Source organism: Notothenia coriiceps, unplaced genomic scaffold (genome assembly GCF_000735185.1).
Source record: "Notothenia coriiceps isolate Sejong01 unplaced genomic scaffold, NC01 NC01_scaffold00019001, whole genome shotgun sequence".
Lineage (NCBI taxonomy): Eukaryota > Metazoa > Chordata > Actinopteri > Perciformes > Nototheniidae > Notothenia > Notothenia coriiceps.
This window is the reverse complement of record NW_011351702.1, coordinates 1337108-1350334: the sequence shown is the minus strand read 5'-3', so window position 1 is coordinate 1350334 and position 13227 is coordinate 1337108. Positions and strand designations below refer to the sequence as shown.

At 42.2% G+C, this 13227-nt stretch overlaps 2 protein-coding genes across 2 annotated transcripts in view; both read right to left on the bottom strand.

Moving 5' to 3' along the window:
* sgcg (sarcoglycan, gamma) overlaps nt 1–13227 on the bottom strand; it is a 184718-nt gene that overhangs the window by 95824 nt on the left and 75667 nt on the right. The gene's annotated exons all lie outside the window — the stretch shown is intronic.
* Nucleotides 2391–8797, bottom strand: stc2a (stanniocalcin 2a). The gene is made up of 4 exons (XM_010778423.1): nt 8490–8797; nt 6372–6514; nt 5556–5767; nt 2391–5335 (listed from the first exon to the last, which is right to left on the bottom strand). The coding sequence occupies exons 1-4, from the start codon at nt 8626–8628 to the stop codon at nt 4972–4974; spliced, it is 858 nt and encodes a 285-aa protein (XP_010776725.1). The 5' UTR covers nt 8629–8797; the 3' UTR covers nt 2391–4971.

The window sequence follows — 13227 nt, the reverse complement described above, 5'->3', positions numbered from 1 at the left end:
ATTATTACATTCATAATGATGATTACTGGGGAGTGACCTTGGACGGAGGCTTGAAAGGACGGGCTTTCAGTGTTGGCAAAATGGCGTCTTTCTTGCTAGATGTAGCAATCTTTGGAGCTAGAGCTGCTAGCTACTTTCATTGTAAAAATGTTGGCAACATCGGGCTGGGTTTTTCAGATGGATATATTAAAAAAGGCTTGTTTACTTGTGTTGGCTTCTACAATGTTACCTTCTGAAGCTTTAAGTTTCCTATGTAAGTTAATTAGTCAATGTCAATAAGTCAATGACACACAAACAGTCCTGATCTTTCATCATAAATAAGTTAATACAGTTTTAATTTCTTTATACTACCTTACCTGACTTTGTCATGGAGTAAAATTATGAAAGTGAAAGTTAAGCTAAAGGACGCATGGTGATAACATGCTTAAGAATACTTAAGAAATGTACCTGTTACTCGCATGTCATTTGGTGATACCAGGGTGAAACTGAAGCAGTAGAGGATGTGATATCCTGATTCTTAGACTCTTATCTGGGTCAAAGTCCAACAATGCTAGACTTCTCATAACACAAATTAATAGTATTGTCACCTAAACTCTGATAATCCTTATAACGTCATCAGGGAAGTTTGGAACATTAGAAAGCTCCTATAGAGCCACAGAAGACATTATAGTGTTTCAACAGGCTGAGCCCTCGTTATGACTCAACTCAACTTCATCGAGTCCTCCATTAATGTAAAACATAATTCAAATGCATTGGTTGTTCCTGAATAGGTAGTTTAGAGACATACTATTTTAATGAACTTCCTGTAATCAAATATAACAGCATAACATGAAGCTTAGACACTTCGGATTCACTTTTTAAAACTAATTATAGAGACAACCAATGCTTCCTTAATGTGACATCCTTGTATCCAACATATGGTGATAGCTTAGTTTGTCATAAGAATAAATATGAATACTTGGGGAGGCGTGTGGCGCAGTGGATAGAGCCTTGGTGTTGGGATCAGGGGGTCACAGGTTCAAACCTCACTGAAGTCAGCATATCGTTGTGTCAAGACATTTCACCCGAAATTGCTCCTGTGGGGATTGCCCACAGTATTGAGTATGTAGTCACTTTGGCTAAAAGCGTCTAACAAGCAACATGTAATGAAATGTACTACTTTCAGGGTTGAGGTTATACAAGGATTTCTTCACAAAAAGACCAGGTGAACCAAAGTATGAAAAAAGGGATTACACCTTAGAGAGTTAATAACTATACATTTTCAGCTTTAAAAACATTTGCAGCTTCCATTAAGTAAAACAACCCATATTGAATTAAATATGTTCTCATGCTCCCACTATATGCCTTTTAGTCAATAAAAAGAGAAATGTCACCACCCAGTGGTCATTTACTTTCACTACACACTCAGAGAAGGCTGGCTAACTGTGGCATTGTGGCAGATTCACAATGAACTGCAGAGGTGCTGATACCACTTACTTAGGTTGTAAGATACGTTATGTGTTATGTTGCTTTTTATCAACAAAAAAAACGAACCAAGGGTTTTGTGTCTCACATTCCCATGTATGGGCAAATGGCCTCAGCACACTTAACTTGACCCTAGAATGACTTAAAGCTGCAGAAGGACAGTTTGAAGTCCACCATTCAAATCAGAGCACTGTGTAAATGTTTAGTGAGGCAATGTACACTGTGGGTACAACTCATAAAAACTGACACCCTGATCCAAGCCCAAGCATAGCCAACAATCCAGAGCAGCTGACATCACTGTTTAGGCCTTTCAAAAGGGAGGATATTTCCAGTCCTTGAAACTTTAAACACAGTCTGTATTTCACTGTCAGAGGCGTCAAGTTAGACGGGGGCAGATGGGGTGTCTTTTAACTTGTGTGTATACCTGAGAAAACCTTCTTATGTGATACTATGCCACAAGAATGTGTTTGTCATGGTGTTTGTGCCATACTTCAATGAAATCCTTCTGTTCTGTTCGGATCAGATTTACTACTTTCAACAATCATAAATGTTCTGTTTTATATTTGAAGGCCTTATGATATCTTCTACAGTAGGCATTTGAACATATCAAATTGCTGATTTATTTAATTTAATTTTGAGTGGTCTCATCAACTTTTTAACACCTATGATGTACCTGGTTAAAGATGACCACCATAGGAAATTAATAGGAAACCCTAGATAAGGTTCTTCCATCAGAAAGCACACACCAAAACCGATTAAATATTCATTTTATAATACATTACCAGTGTCTATTCTTTGTATATTTAATGCAGTTATTTATGTAAACCAGTAGTCTGATACATTGTTTACAGCTTAAAAGGGTGTTAGATGGTTGTAAGAGCATAAAACAGACAGGTCAAATTTGACCACGAACACCAAAGCAAGGGAAAAACCGGAAGGTTAAATAAATCCTATAGTGATAGACACATGTACAAAATACAGACAAAAATATTTTAATGATAACAAGATACATTTGACTTCATGAGTCCAAAGATATTTGTAGGATCATATGCCCAATGTCTTAGGTGAGTTACAAACTTCTAGACCATGTTCTGTATTTTCAGCGGTGGAAGAAGAGTCCTTGTGCTTAACGGAGGAAAACACGTTGTGATGGAGTACTAACAATACCGGAAACGTGGTTAGTTTTATTTCCTCTGAACACATAAAGAAAAAAGCCATTCAAGCCACTACATTATTACAAAAAGCCATATCAAACCTAATGACAGAGCTGAACAGATTGTTACTTTACACACACATACAGTACATTCTCAATAGGATTAGCTTATGTCTCATGCTGGGATGTCACAGGAATCCCAACTTCCAATAAAAAAAGAAAAGCCTGAAAGCCTCACTGATGATTCAAATCCACAGAGCTTATAATACTCTCTAAAGGATTGGGAGGAAATAACCCTAATGTAAGTACATCAGGAAAATAAAGTAGAAAAAAAACTGAGCCACAAAGTCTGCGCAGGTTTTAGCTTCTTTTTTTTGCACCAATCGCTCCCCGGCATGTGGTGTAATGTGCTCACAAGCTGCACTTCCGCAGCTTAAAGAGTAAGACTGGCCTGAAATGGTCAAAATAAGTGTCTGTGAATTAAAGCACGGAGAGAAGAAGAGTACTAGGAGAAGTCAAGATGGAGTGAATCATCACATAAAAAAAAGTCTCCCTTTTCTCTGCACTCCTCTTTGCCTCTCCGAATTGCTCGCTCTTGGCTGTGGCCCAGAGGAATTCTCTGGTGGCCTCGGTAAATACAACATTTAGAATAACAGCGCCAGAGCCCCCGTGTGTGGACTTAACCCAGTTCCTGGTTCCTTGCTGCGTTGCCTGCGGCTCTAACGGGTAGAATAACAGGCCTTCATGTCTCTCCTGAACTAGGTAAGGGACCAAAGAGGGATAAGGGATGATTTAGAGATCTGGAGGGTTTCAAGCCTCTTTCCTGCCCATTGGGACACCTCAATCTTCTGAAGAAGGGGCTCAATCTGGTCCTAAGGGGCATGCTGGGATAGAGGCTTGGTGCTTTAGTTGATAAGGAAACCAGGTTTGATCAAATTAAATATCTTGTACAGTTAGCTCTGATTAGAGGGCGACTGCTCTAGAAACCTGGTCTTATTTCTTAACCTGCAGCAGTCCAACACGGACTAACAATCATCCAAAGTGCAAAATCTAAGACTTCTGTGGCTCAACATCATCGTTAAATAGCTTCAACATTAAATCTCCCCATGACACAGTATCATCCATTCACTTAAATCACAGAGAGGCGGTCACTGTGGACAATAACAAGTTTAGGCACCTTGATGTGTGTGATTTTACATTTGAAAAGGACTTGATTGAACATCCTCTCTTTGCTGCAGTTCACCAATAGCTAGATGGAAAACCAATGTATAAGATTTGACAGTTCAATTCTTGTTTGTGGAAAAGAACAATAATGTCTCCTGAAAGAATAAACATGAAATTAATCTGTGATGTCACCAGGGCAGAGTTTCTGAAGCTCCATTAACAATGAATGGGAGCGCTGTGACACTTTTTGATAAAAATAACAAAGAGTCCATGTCTCCCATTCATTGCTGTCCAGACCGCATTGCTGGATGACATCAGAGATTAGTCTCGGCTCTCTTATTATTAGCTTTGTGAGAGACTTATCAATACATACAAGTGTGAAATGTCCATATTCATAGTATTACATGTGCATCCTCTTTAGAGTGGATTTTCACTTGCACAAGTGTGTTGGCTTCGTGGCCATCATGCACTACAATTCATATGTGCCAGAACTGGACTTGAAACCTGTACAATTTTGTATTTAATCATCAAGTATCTATAATACACATTCCCACTTTTGAAACCACAAATGGTGTATGTTACATATCTACAGACCAATGTGTGATGGGTGCAATACTGTGAAGAGAACGACAGACAGCACGCCATATACTATGTAATCTATAGTATATCAGTATTGCATATTGTAACTATATTTATGCATGTTTATATAAATATAGATAGTTATATTTCTATGTACATTTTGATACTTCAACATCGCATACAGAATGAAATAAATAATACAAATATAATCAAATCTTACAGTAAGTATGATTTGAGAAATGCTATATTAGAGCCTAAATAGTCCTAACAGATGAAATAATCATGATAATTACAATTATTATTCAATTTCTAAAAAAAATAGTGGCCTACAGTCTGGCATAACAATACAAGCTACACCACAATTACCCTGCAAGTTTACCATGTGGGACTGCTGGAATGACTGAAGAGGGCGGAATAAGGACAGGAAAAGGTCGGGGCTTGTTTCCTTCTGCTCAGTCTGTCTGGGAATTTGTGTGTGTGTGTTTGAAGAAGTGTGCGAGAGTGTGTTTCTGTGTGTGAGGGTGTGTTCATTTGTGTTTGTGTGCATAAGTCTGCAAGTGTGGTTTTTAAACGTTGTATGGGATCAAAGGTCGGGACAGTCTCCTGCACTTTCACCTCCGGATGTCGGTGGCCTCAGGGTCTTCCTGCTCAGCCACGAGTCCAGCCTCTGGGCTCTGGCGGCGGGGTCCCTGACTGCGATTGCGTGGGTGAGCATTGAAAGCCGCTTTAGCCGGTTTGTCCTTTTCGCCTTGCCGCGGAGGGCGAGGGAGCTCCAACTCAGGGTGGGAGGTCAAGGGCTGGCGGTGGTGTTCGACGGCAGAGCCGGCTGGAGAAGGGGCGAGGGAGGAGCAGAGGCTCAGGCTGTCACACAAAGCCCCCCAGTTCTGCTCACACTGTAGCCGCACGCTCCGTGTCAACGCCTCCTTCACCTCCTCTCCGCAACTCAGGAGAATATTCACCAGCTCCACGTATGGGCTGGGCAGAGAGAGGCAGATAACTCACATGAAGCTTGTGATTTGGAAGCACAATAAAGACCAATGTCTAGGAAACAACAGGAATAAATGGGATGGCACTATTACTATACATGAAATAACAGAACAGGGAGGTAGGGAAGGTACACAAGCAGAGATTTGATAAGAAGAAGGGACAGGCCAAATAAATCTATCCAAACATGCAGTCCGGAGCAGCCACTCACCCTTTAGGAAAGAGATCTTGAAAATGGATCATCTCCACCATGACGGCCACATTGTCCTTAGCCGCAGAGCACAGGTTATGTTTGATGTAGCACTCTCTCTGGAGCTGGAACACCATCTCTTTAATGGACACACACTTCCTGCTGATGCAGCTGAACTTGTGCCGTAGCCCATGTGCCATACATTTCAGAGCATCCTTGATGAAGGATTTCCCCTATAAAACACAGCAGAGATAAAACTGTGAGCAAACTCTCAAGACAAGCTGAAGTTGTTGGATCATGCCAGCCAAAAATAAGCCTTCAGGTGTTTCTTTAACATATTAAAATATAATGTTGCTACTTTCGAGAACTTCACCCGTTTAAGCAGATTTTGTGAATATGTGCAGTTGTGTTAAAGCAAACTTGTTTTGAATGTGTGGGGTGGAGAAATGCTGTGTGAATAGCAGTAAATCGTGCATGATTTGACTGCCAAAGATTCCCAGAATGTGATCCTATAGACATGTTAAGACCTCAGTCAGGCCTGGCTTGGCAGGTCTTCGGCGTCCGCTAGGCGTACGGCCAATTGGCTCATGACCCCTGATCCCAACTGTACATGCACCAGTCCAATGAGAGGGAAGGGAACCTCCCAAGAGAGGAAAAGAGATTAGGGGAACCGTACATTCATGATCGTACTTCTAGGAAATGTGGGTATGTATATATATAATACAAAAAGCACAAGTAAACACATCTGTGCATAGATGACAAGTGTGGAGTGGTGAAGAGGAATGTTGCCTCTGGTTATACAATTTTTGCAAACACACAGACAGACTAGTTTAGTACCTGAGAGTCAAATTTGCCAGCATTGTGCAGGAACGTCATGCAGATTTCCTGCAGCCCTCGTATCTCGCAGGAGTTATTCTCAAAGCACTCAAACACACCACAGCCGACATCCCCTGCACTCACCAGGCAGTGCTGGATCTCAGCTGGAAAGAGAGAACAGGTTAGGGGAGGGACCTTATCGTCTGTTCACAGCAAAGACGGCAGCAAATTGTTACAGTTTTACTGCTGGAAGACACAACTCCACTTCATATTGCTGCACAAAATCACAAAGCTGATGTGGCGTAAGAATATTACAGGCGCTCGCTCGTGTGTTCATGACCTAGAGTCAGAGAGAGAAAAGGGATGCAGGGTGGGTGAAGGGAAGGGAGATAAGTCTAATTTCCCAGGCTGAGGGGTTCCTGCAAAGGAACACTATGACTGGTGACAGATATTACTGTGTCATTCTGCACCACAGTCCATCTGCATTGCCTATAGCATTGAGATGGGATGGTGCATTGCAGATATAGCCTTGACTGCTACTGAGTGGATGAAAACACAAATGCAGTCGTTTCTATAAATGTGCATCAACAAGTCTCTCAATTTTTGCATTCAACGATGAACTGCACACTAAATCGGCAGTATAAAAAATGTGCATCATTAGCTACATGAAGGGGTAAAACAGCCGCCATGCAGGCAAAACAACTTGCAAAATATCTAAGTATATGTCATGTGAACACATAATATGAGCTTCTGCACACCACTGGCTGGCTCCAAAATGACATTTTCTCTTTACAGTGGCCACAAAAGACAGGAATAAAACAGATGTCTGAGGACAGAAATTACCATGTGAAAGTTAAGGTCTCTTTTAACCCTAAATTGCTGTGTAAGAGCATGCATTATGAGCCATCTACCAGCAGGGAACCTGTCAAAGAAACTACTGCTTTTATGTGACATTACTCTTAAATTAATCTGGGAAATTGCACGTTAGGTTGGCAGCAAAACCAGCCTTACACAGTTTGGCTCCGAAAACCCTGAGTGTTGACTCGAGTGAAAACATAATTACACGCGTGATCTGCCTCGAAGCTGATAACTGAAGGGCGTAAGAAAATGTTTTCCTTCAGTCGGAAGTGCGCATCAGGCGCGTAAAGGTGAAGCAAATACAGGATTAAATGGGATTTATTAAGAATCACGCTTGTCAACAAAGAGCCTCTGTTGGGGGTGGTAGGGGGAAGGGGCAGAGTTTGTAGGCACTGAGTTGAACTTTAGTGCGCAGGAAAAGTGAGCCGCTGTCAGCAGTGCTTGTTTTGGCATCACGGGAATGTGCTTGGATCGTACGAGCCTGGCCGCAACGTGCATTGAATTACACAGTGGTGTTACAGGGTCTCTGCTATGAGACCTGCATTGGAGTTTGTCCTTATAGTTTTTATTCCAATGTGGAGGCAAGATAAAAATGATGCTGTAATATTTTGACACAGGTTCACGTAGTGTGGCGCAAGTCATGCTGTCAATAAGGGGGGGACGGGGGACGACGACAAATCAGCCAATATAAACCAGCAGTTTGAACGAAAAGGCAGTAGTCCAATGTGGTTAGTGCTGTGTGTTAGACGCGTGTATGGTTTCTACGCTATATTTCCCCCAGAAGATTGGGTCAAGAAATAAACTCCTGCTCTTCTTTAGCCACACTACTACAATCATGACTGCTCTACTAGCCTGCTTGAACACATCACACAGTATTAATTGGAGACACAACACATGCAGATTGTTTCCAGAAAACACTGATACTGTCACCCATGACGCGCGCACACGTACACCAGCACGCAAGCACACCTAGATGCGCTGCCGTATACATTACCTATTACCTTGTGCCGATCTATTAATAGTTTACTAACATATTGAGTTTCTGTCTGAGAGTATTTACAAGATATCGTCTTTCTGAATAATCGAAAAAGGGTCACTAGTGTGCACCACGGCGCCTGGATTTAATTTAAAAGCTGCGGATTGATCAAATCGCCCGGAGGGGTCCCCAGCATGGTTTAATTTTCAGCCACCGAAACACGTGTAAACCCCACGGAGATGTGCGCGCAGTTGCATCACCGAATCTTCCCATTCCTTATCTCCACTGACAATTGTAGTTCTTACCTGTATTCTGCAGGGAGAGGCGTCCTTTCTGGCTCGCAGGCTTCTCCGGGAGGGTGTCGTGGATATCTATATTATCCGATCCCACCACTTTTTCCAGCACTGACAAAATCAGCAGCGCCACGGCCAGTTTGACCAACATTGCGTCCCCCGTGCTACGATTCCCACCAAGGGTCCTGCAGTGTGTGTGTGTGTGTGTGTGTGTGCGTGCGTGTGTGTGTGTGTGTGCGTGCGTGCGTGTGTGTGTGAGGGGTTCACCTTGGATCAGTGATCAGCTCAGCTGCGGCTCGGTGTCTTATGGGGCAGCTGTGGGACTGAATGCATGAGCTGGAAGGGATGCTGCCTATATTTCTCAGAGCCCCGGGTGTCAATTTGGATGAAGGAGTTAAGCAGGTGTTGTCGGTTGGGGCTTCACAACCAATCAGAGACGCAGACATCCACGTCCAAGGTTTTAGGGGAGTGTCCAGTGAAAGTCTTTTGAAAGTCCCTTTTTGCAATAAAATTGGTGCTATAAAGAAATATTCATGAGTAAGTTGACTGTGACAGCTTTCGGATGATCAAGCAGTTTCTCACAAACCAAATCTGTCAATCATAAAACGCTCCATTATAAAACGCTGATCTCCAGTAGGAACTGTGATACTTTCAACAGCTTATTTCATGTGCATATTGCAAGATAACTCACAGGTCCTGTTTTTTGTTGAAAAATCAATAGAAAGTCTGTTTTTGCCATAAATCCGGAACACTTATTTAGGCTATGAGAGCAGCGAGAGGACCAAGCTTGCCAACAGACTGGAGAAAACTGTAGCTATGAAGTCAAAGTAGTCTACATAAAATAGGCTTAGCCTGTGGGTAATTAATGCAAGGGAGTAATTCAATTTACTGCAGCTTCATTATGTTGTCACTGCTTTAAAAAATAAAGGTGAAAAGTCAGCACCATAGACTGGTCAGCACCCCATGAAAATAAATTAAATTTGTAATCTTGCAATCGATGCTGTAAAATCAATACCTTTACTCAAATAACAGGATGACATATTGATTTGGTGATAAACGGATTCTTCCATTCAAAGGATCCTAAAAATAGAAGCCTTAATAACTCTGTGTTTATGGGGATGGAAATATGAAGAGGTTTAATGCCTGGTTTAGTCCATGACAATGAGATCTGCTAACCTACTACGGGGAGTGGTCTAAGAATAGATGACGAAGGTTGGCAGGGTCGCACATTTGGAGACCTTAGAGGAATCTTTTTCAAGAGCAACACTCGAGGATGTCATGTGGAATAACTGTGAGCAGACTGAGCCTGCAGTGAGAACAGAAAGTCTATTTTCTTTGAAATGTTTCCAGTTACCTAATGGTGGAACTCTTTCAGGTAAAGGCCTCCATAGGAGACAGTGGTGCGATGCAGAATAGGATGTCCCTGCGTGTGTCACTTGTCATGCCATAGAACCACAAAGGGACCGGAAATAGTATTGATGGCAGGAAATGACTATCAGGGTGCAGGGGGGGGGAATAACTGCACTTATTTCCAAAGCCTCTAGGGGGCCCAGTGATACTAATTGTTTATTCCTTTTTGCAATTTTAACTTTGCACCAGAGCAACCTCATTATAATAAGCTTCCATACATGCAAACAATATGCATTAAACATAAATACAATTTGTTTTCAAGCAACATTTTTTTTGTTCAACTCATCTGCATATTTTAAAATGCTGGGAGTAAACTCAGGGAGACGAAGTAATGACCCACACTAAAAAAACATACTTTCTGGTTCGACACAATCTTAAAGGTGACCTATCATGCAAAATGCACTTTTGTACGTCTTTTATACATGAATATGTGGCCCCGGTGTTCCAGGGAACTCACCAAGTGTCAGAAAACACAACCCTCTCTATTTTCGTCCATACCCAAATCTCTAAAAAAGGGGCTGCACCAGTGCTTCATACAGACTGATCCAGATTTGAATTAATGTCACAGAAGTGGTGCTCCGCCTATATGGCCAACTCTCCACCTATCAGGGGAATGTGGGGTTGGGCATATGGGTTGGGCCACCGCCGGCCATTGCCGCTTGAAAGCGCTGGAGACGCTGTAGTACATATAACAGGCCTGTAAGTGGCGCTGTAGTCTGCCACAAAAGCAGCAAAGAAGACTTCCCGCGCATTGTTGCCCTTCTGTTTATTCTCCACTGTGGCTCTTTTTCTCCCTCCAAGAGGCAAGCTTTTGCTCCCTCGCTGTAATTCTCTCCGGTTAGTCCACCAGCAGATGACAAACACCCACCTCTCCGCCTCTTCCAAGGAACGAGGGGACTGTGCGGCAGAGTTTCAGTTCGATTTTCTTTCCGTTAAAGTTTAAATCTTCCGGACAAAATTAGAAAAGTTTCGGTCAAAAGTCTTCTTTGTTATTTATTGAGCTTTAAAACAAATGAATAATGACTCTATAATCCTATATAAGAATAAAACACGGAGGACGGAGATCTCTTTTTGTCCCCCTCTTCTCCCCGCTGCAGCCTAGCAGCTGATCTCAAAGCATGCTCCCCTCTCCTGCAGGGGGGCGTGGACAGCTGCAGCTCACAGAATCAGCCCCCTGCAAAAACAGGGCTGGAAAGAGCATAATAGAGCGAAATGAGGCATGGCTAAAATGCATGATCTGTTTGGTATTTTGAAAAAATATATATATTTATATACTTTATATAGGTATGCGCCCCCTTACAATATATTGTTCAATATAGGCCATGATAGCGTCACCTTTAAACTTGTCCATCCTGACAGTAATAATGGGGAGGAATGGTATGATGCTGTTTCTAGGACGAAACGGGGTTGTGTCCGCTACAGTTCTCTATCGTATGTACGGTTCGTCCAAACGGAGGCCGTAAACGGAACCGCCGGAAACGGAGCCCTCAAACGATACGGCTCCAGGTGGAATAGATCTGCGAACGCTCTGGGGGGCAAACGCTCCGTGTGTACGTCCAAAATGATCATTTCTGATACGATGACGCCATAGCCACCGCCTCTCCCCACCTCTGCCTGCTCACACACGTCACCCGCATAATTGCTGATGTGGTTTCGCCAACAACAACACAATGGCGGATCACCAGGGTTGCTTTGTGCTCCAGACACTACTGAGTACTACTACTACTACTACTGGACGCTACAGATGTTAGTGCAAAATCTACAGCTCTCTACCACAACCATCAGGCAACAAGTGGACATGGAGAAACTACATGAACTACATGTTGCTAAATCACCGTGGAGAATAAACAGAAGGGCAACCAGGCAACCATGGCAACCATGCTCAGGGTTCTTCTTCGCTGCTTTTGGGCATTTTGTGGCAGAAGTACAGCGCCACTTAAAGCCCGGCATATTGTGACTACAGTGTCTCAGCGGGTCGAGCGGTCTCGGGTGGACGGACACGTTTCTTTAGCCAATTTCCGTGTGGACGGAAGACTTTTTTTTGATAACGACTAAAGGTTAGTTTTTCGTCTCCTGTGTAGGTAGGGGTAGTGGTTGTCTAATGGATAGTGAGGTTGGGCTGAAGATTGGAAGGATTGTGAGTTTAAATCCCGCCTGGACCACCATAGTGTGCCCTTGGCCGGCGCGAAGATTATTCTGCCTCCCTGTAGGGTGGGAGGTCTGTTTCCTTATCTGCAACCAGATATAAAATAACAGTTAACTCCAGGACCTTACAATGAACTAATGCAGGTGCGACTGGTTCATTAGGGCAGCCCCACCTAGTGGTCAGCAGAACGTATTAAAAATAATGATTACCAAAAAAATGCAATTAAAAAATATATAAAATATATTTGTAAGATCCATGTTTAATCATCTGGATTCGTCTGGTACATTGCTGTTTAGTCTGTTTCTTCTAATTAGTGTCTACAGTGTGTGCCTATTGAGCTGTTTAGCGCCGATGTGGGACAAACCAGATCATGCCCCCTCCCTCTACTGTCATAAGTGAACGGTGACTGTAAAAACTACCACTACGCATGCTCAGAGTATTGTCCTATTTTAATGTGTGGTGGCAAAAAAAAATAATGACCATAGGGGGCACTAAAGGCTGCCATCCCCACCATACGTCATCTCACAATAATTCAGAGCTGATTGGCTGTAAGTACGTGCTGCCGCGAAAAGGTGGTGTTGATGAAGAGGAGACGAGAGACGGCTTCCTAAAACCAGGAAGTAAGCTGCGCATGGGTTCCCTCCACAAAAAAAGGCAATGAGATTTCTCCATAGAAAATAGCTCCAAAATAAAGATCTGTGGAAACGTACCTGTTAGATAAATGCAGGTTTTATCAGCTGGATAATATCCCACATGTCTACCCTACTTTTATAATTTTCTTAGCTTTTGAAACTACAGAAGATAAGGAGGACTTTTACAAAAAAAGTAATAGAGACTTCATCTTCAAGTCAAGGTAAGACCGCAATTTTATTTGAAAATGGGATCTTACTAAGAGAGCACAATTCAATATTTTACAATGATAAAATAAAAAAAATGTTGGGTATCTTTTTGTTGAACTGTCTTTTGTTTAAAATTAATTGAAGCATCAGGACAAAAAAAAGCTTTGAAATAAATCTATATTTTGATTAGGTCAAAATATAATATTTGTAATAATAATAATAATAATAATACATGGGACTTCTTATCGCGCTTTTCATGAAAACTCAAAGGGGACGCTTTGACAGAGAATTAAGAAAAGACAACAAAAAAAACACAAAGAAATACAAAAAGAGATAAACAAAACAAGAAAATAGT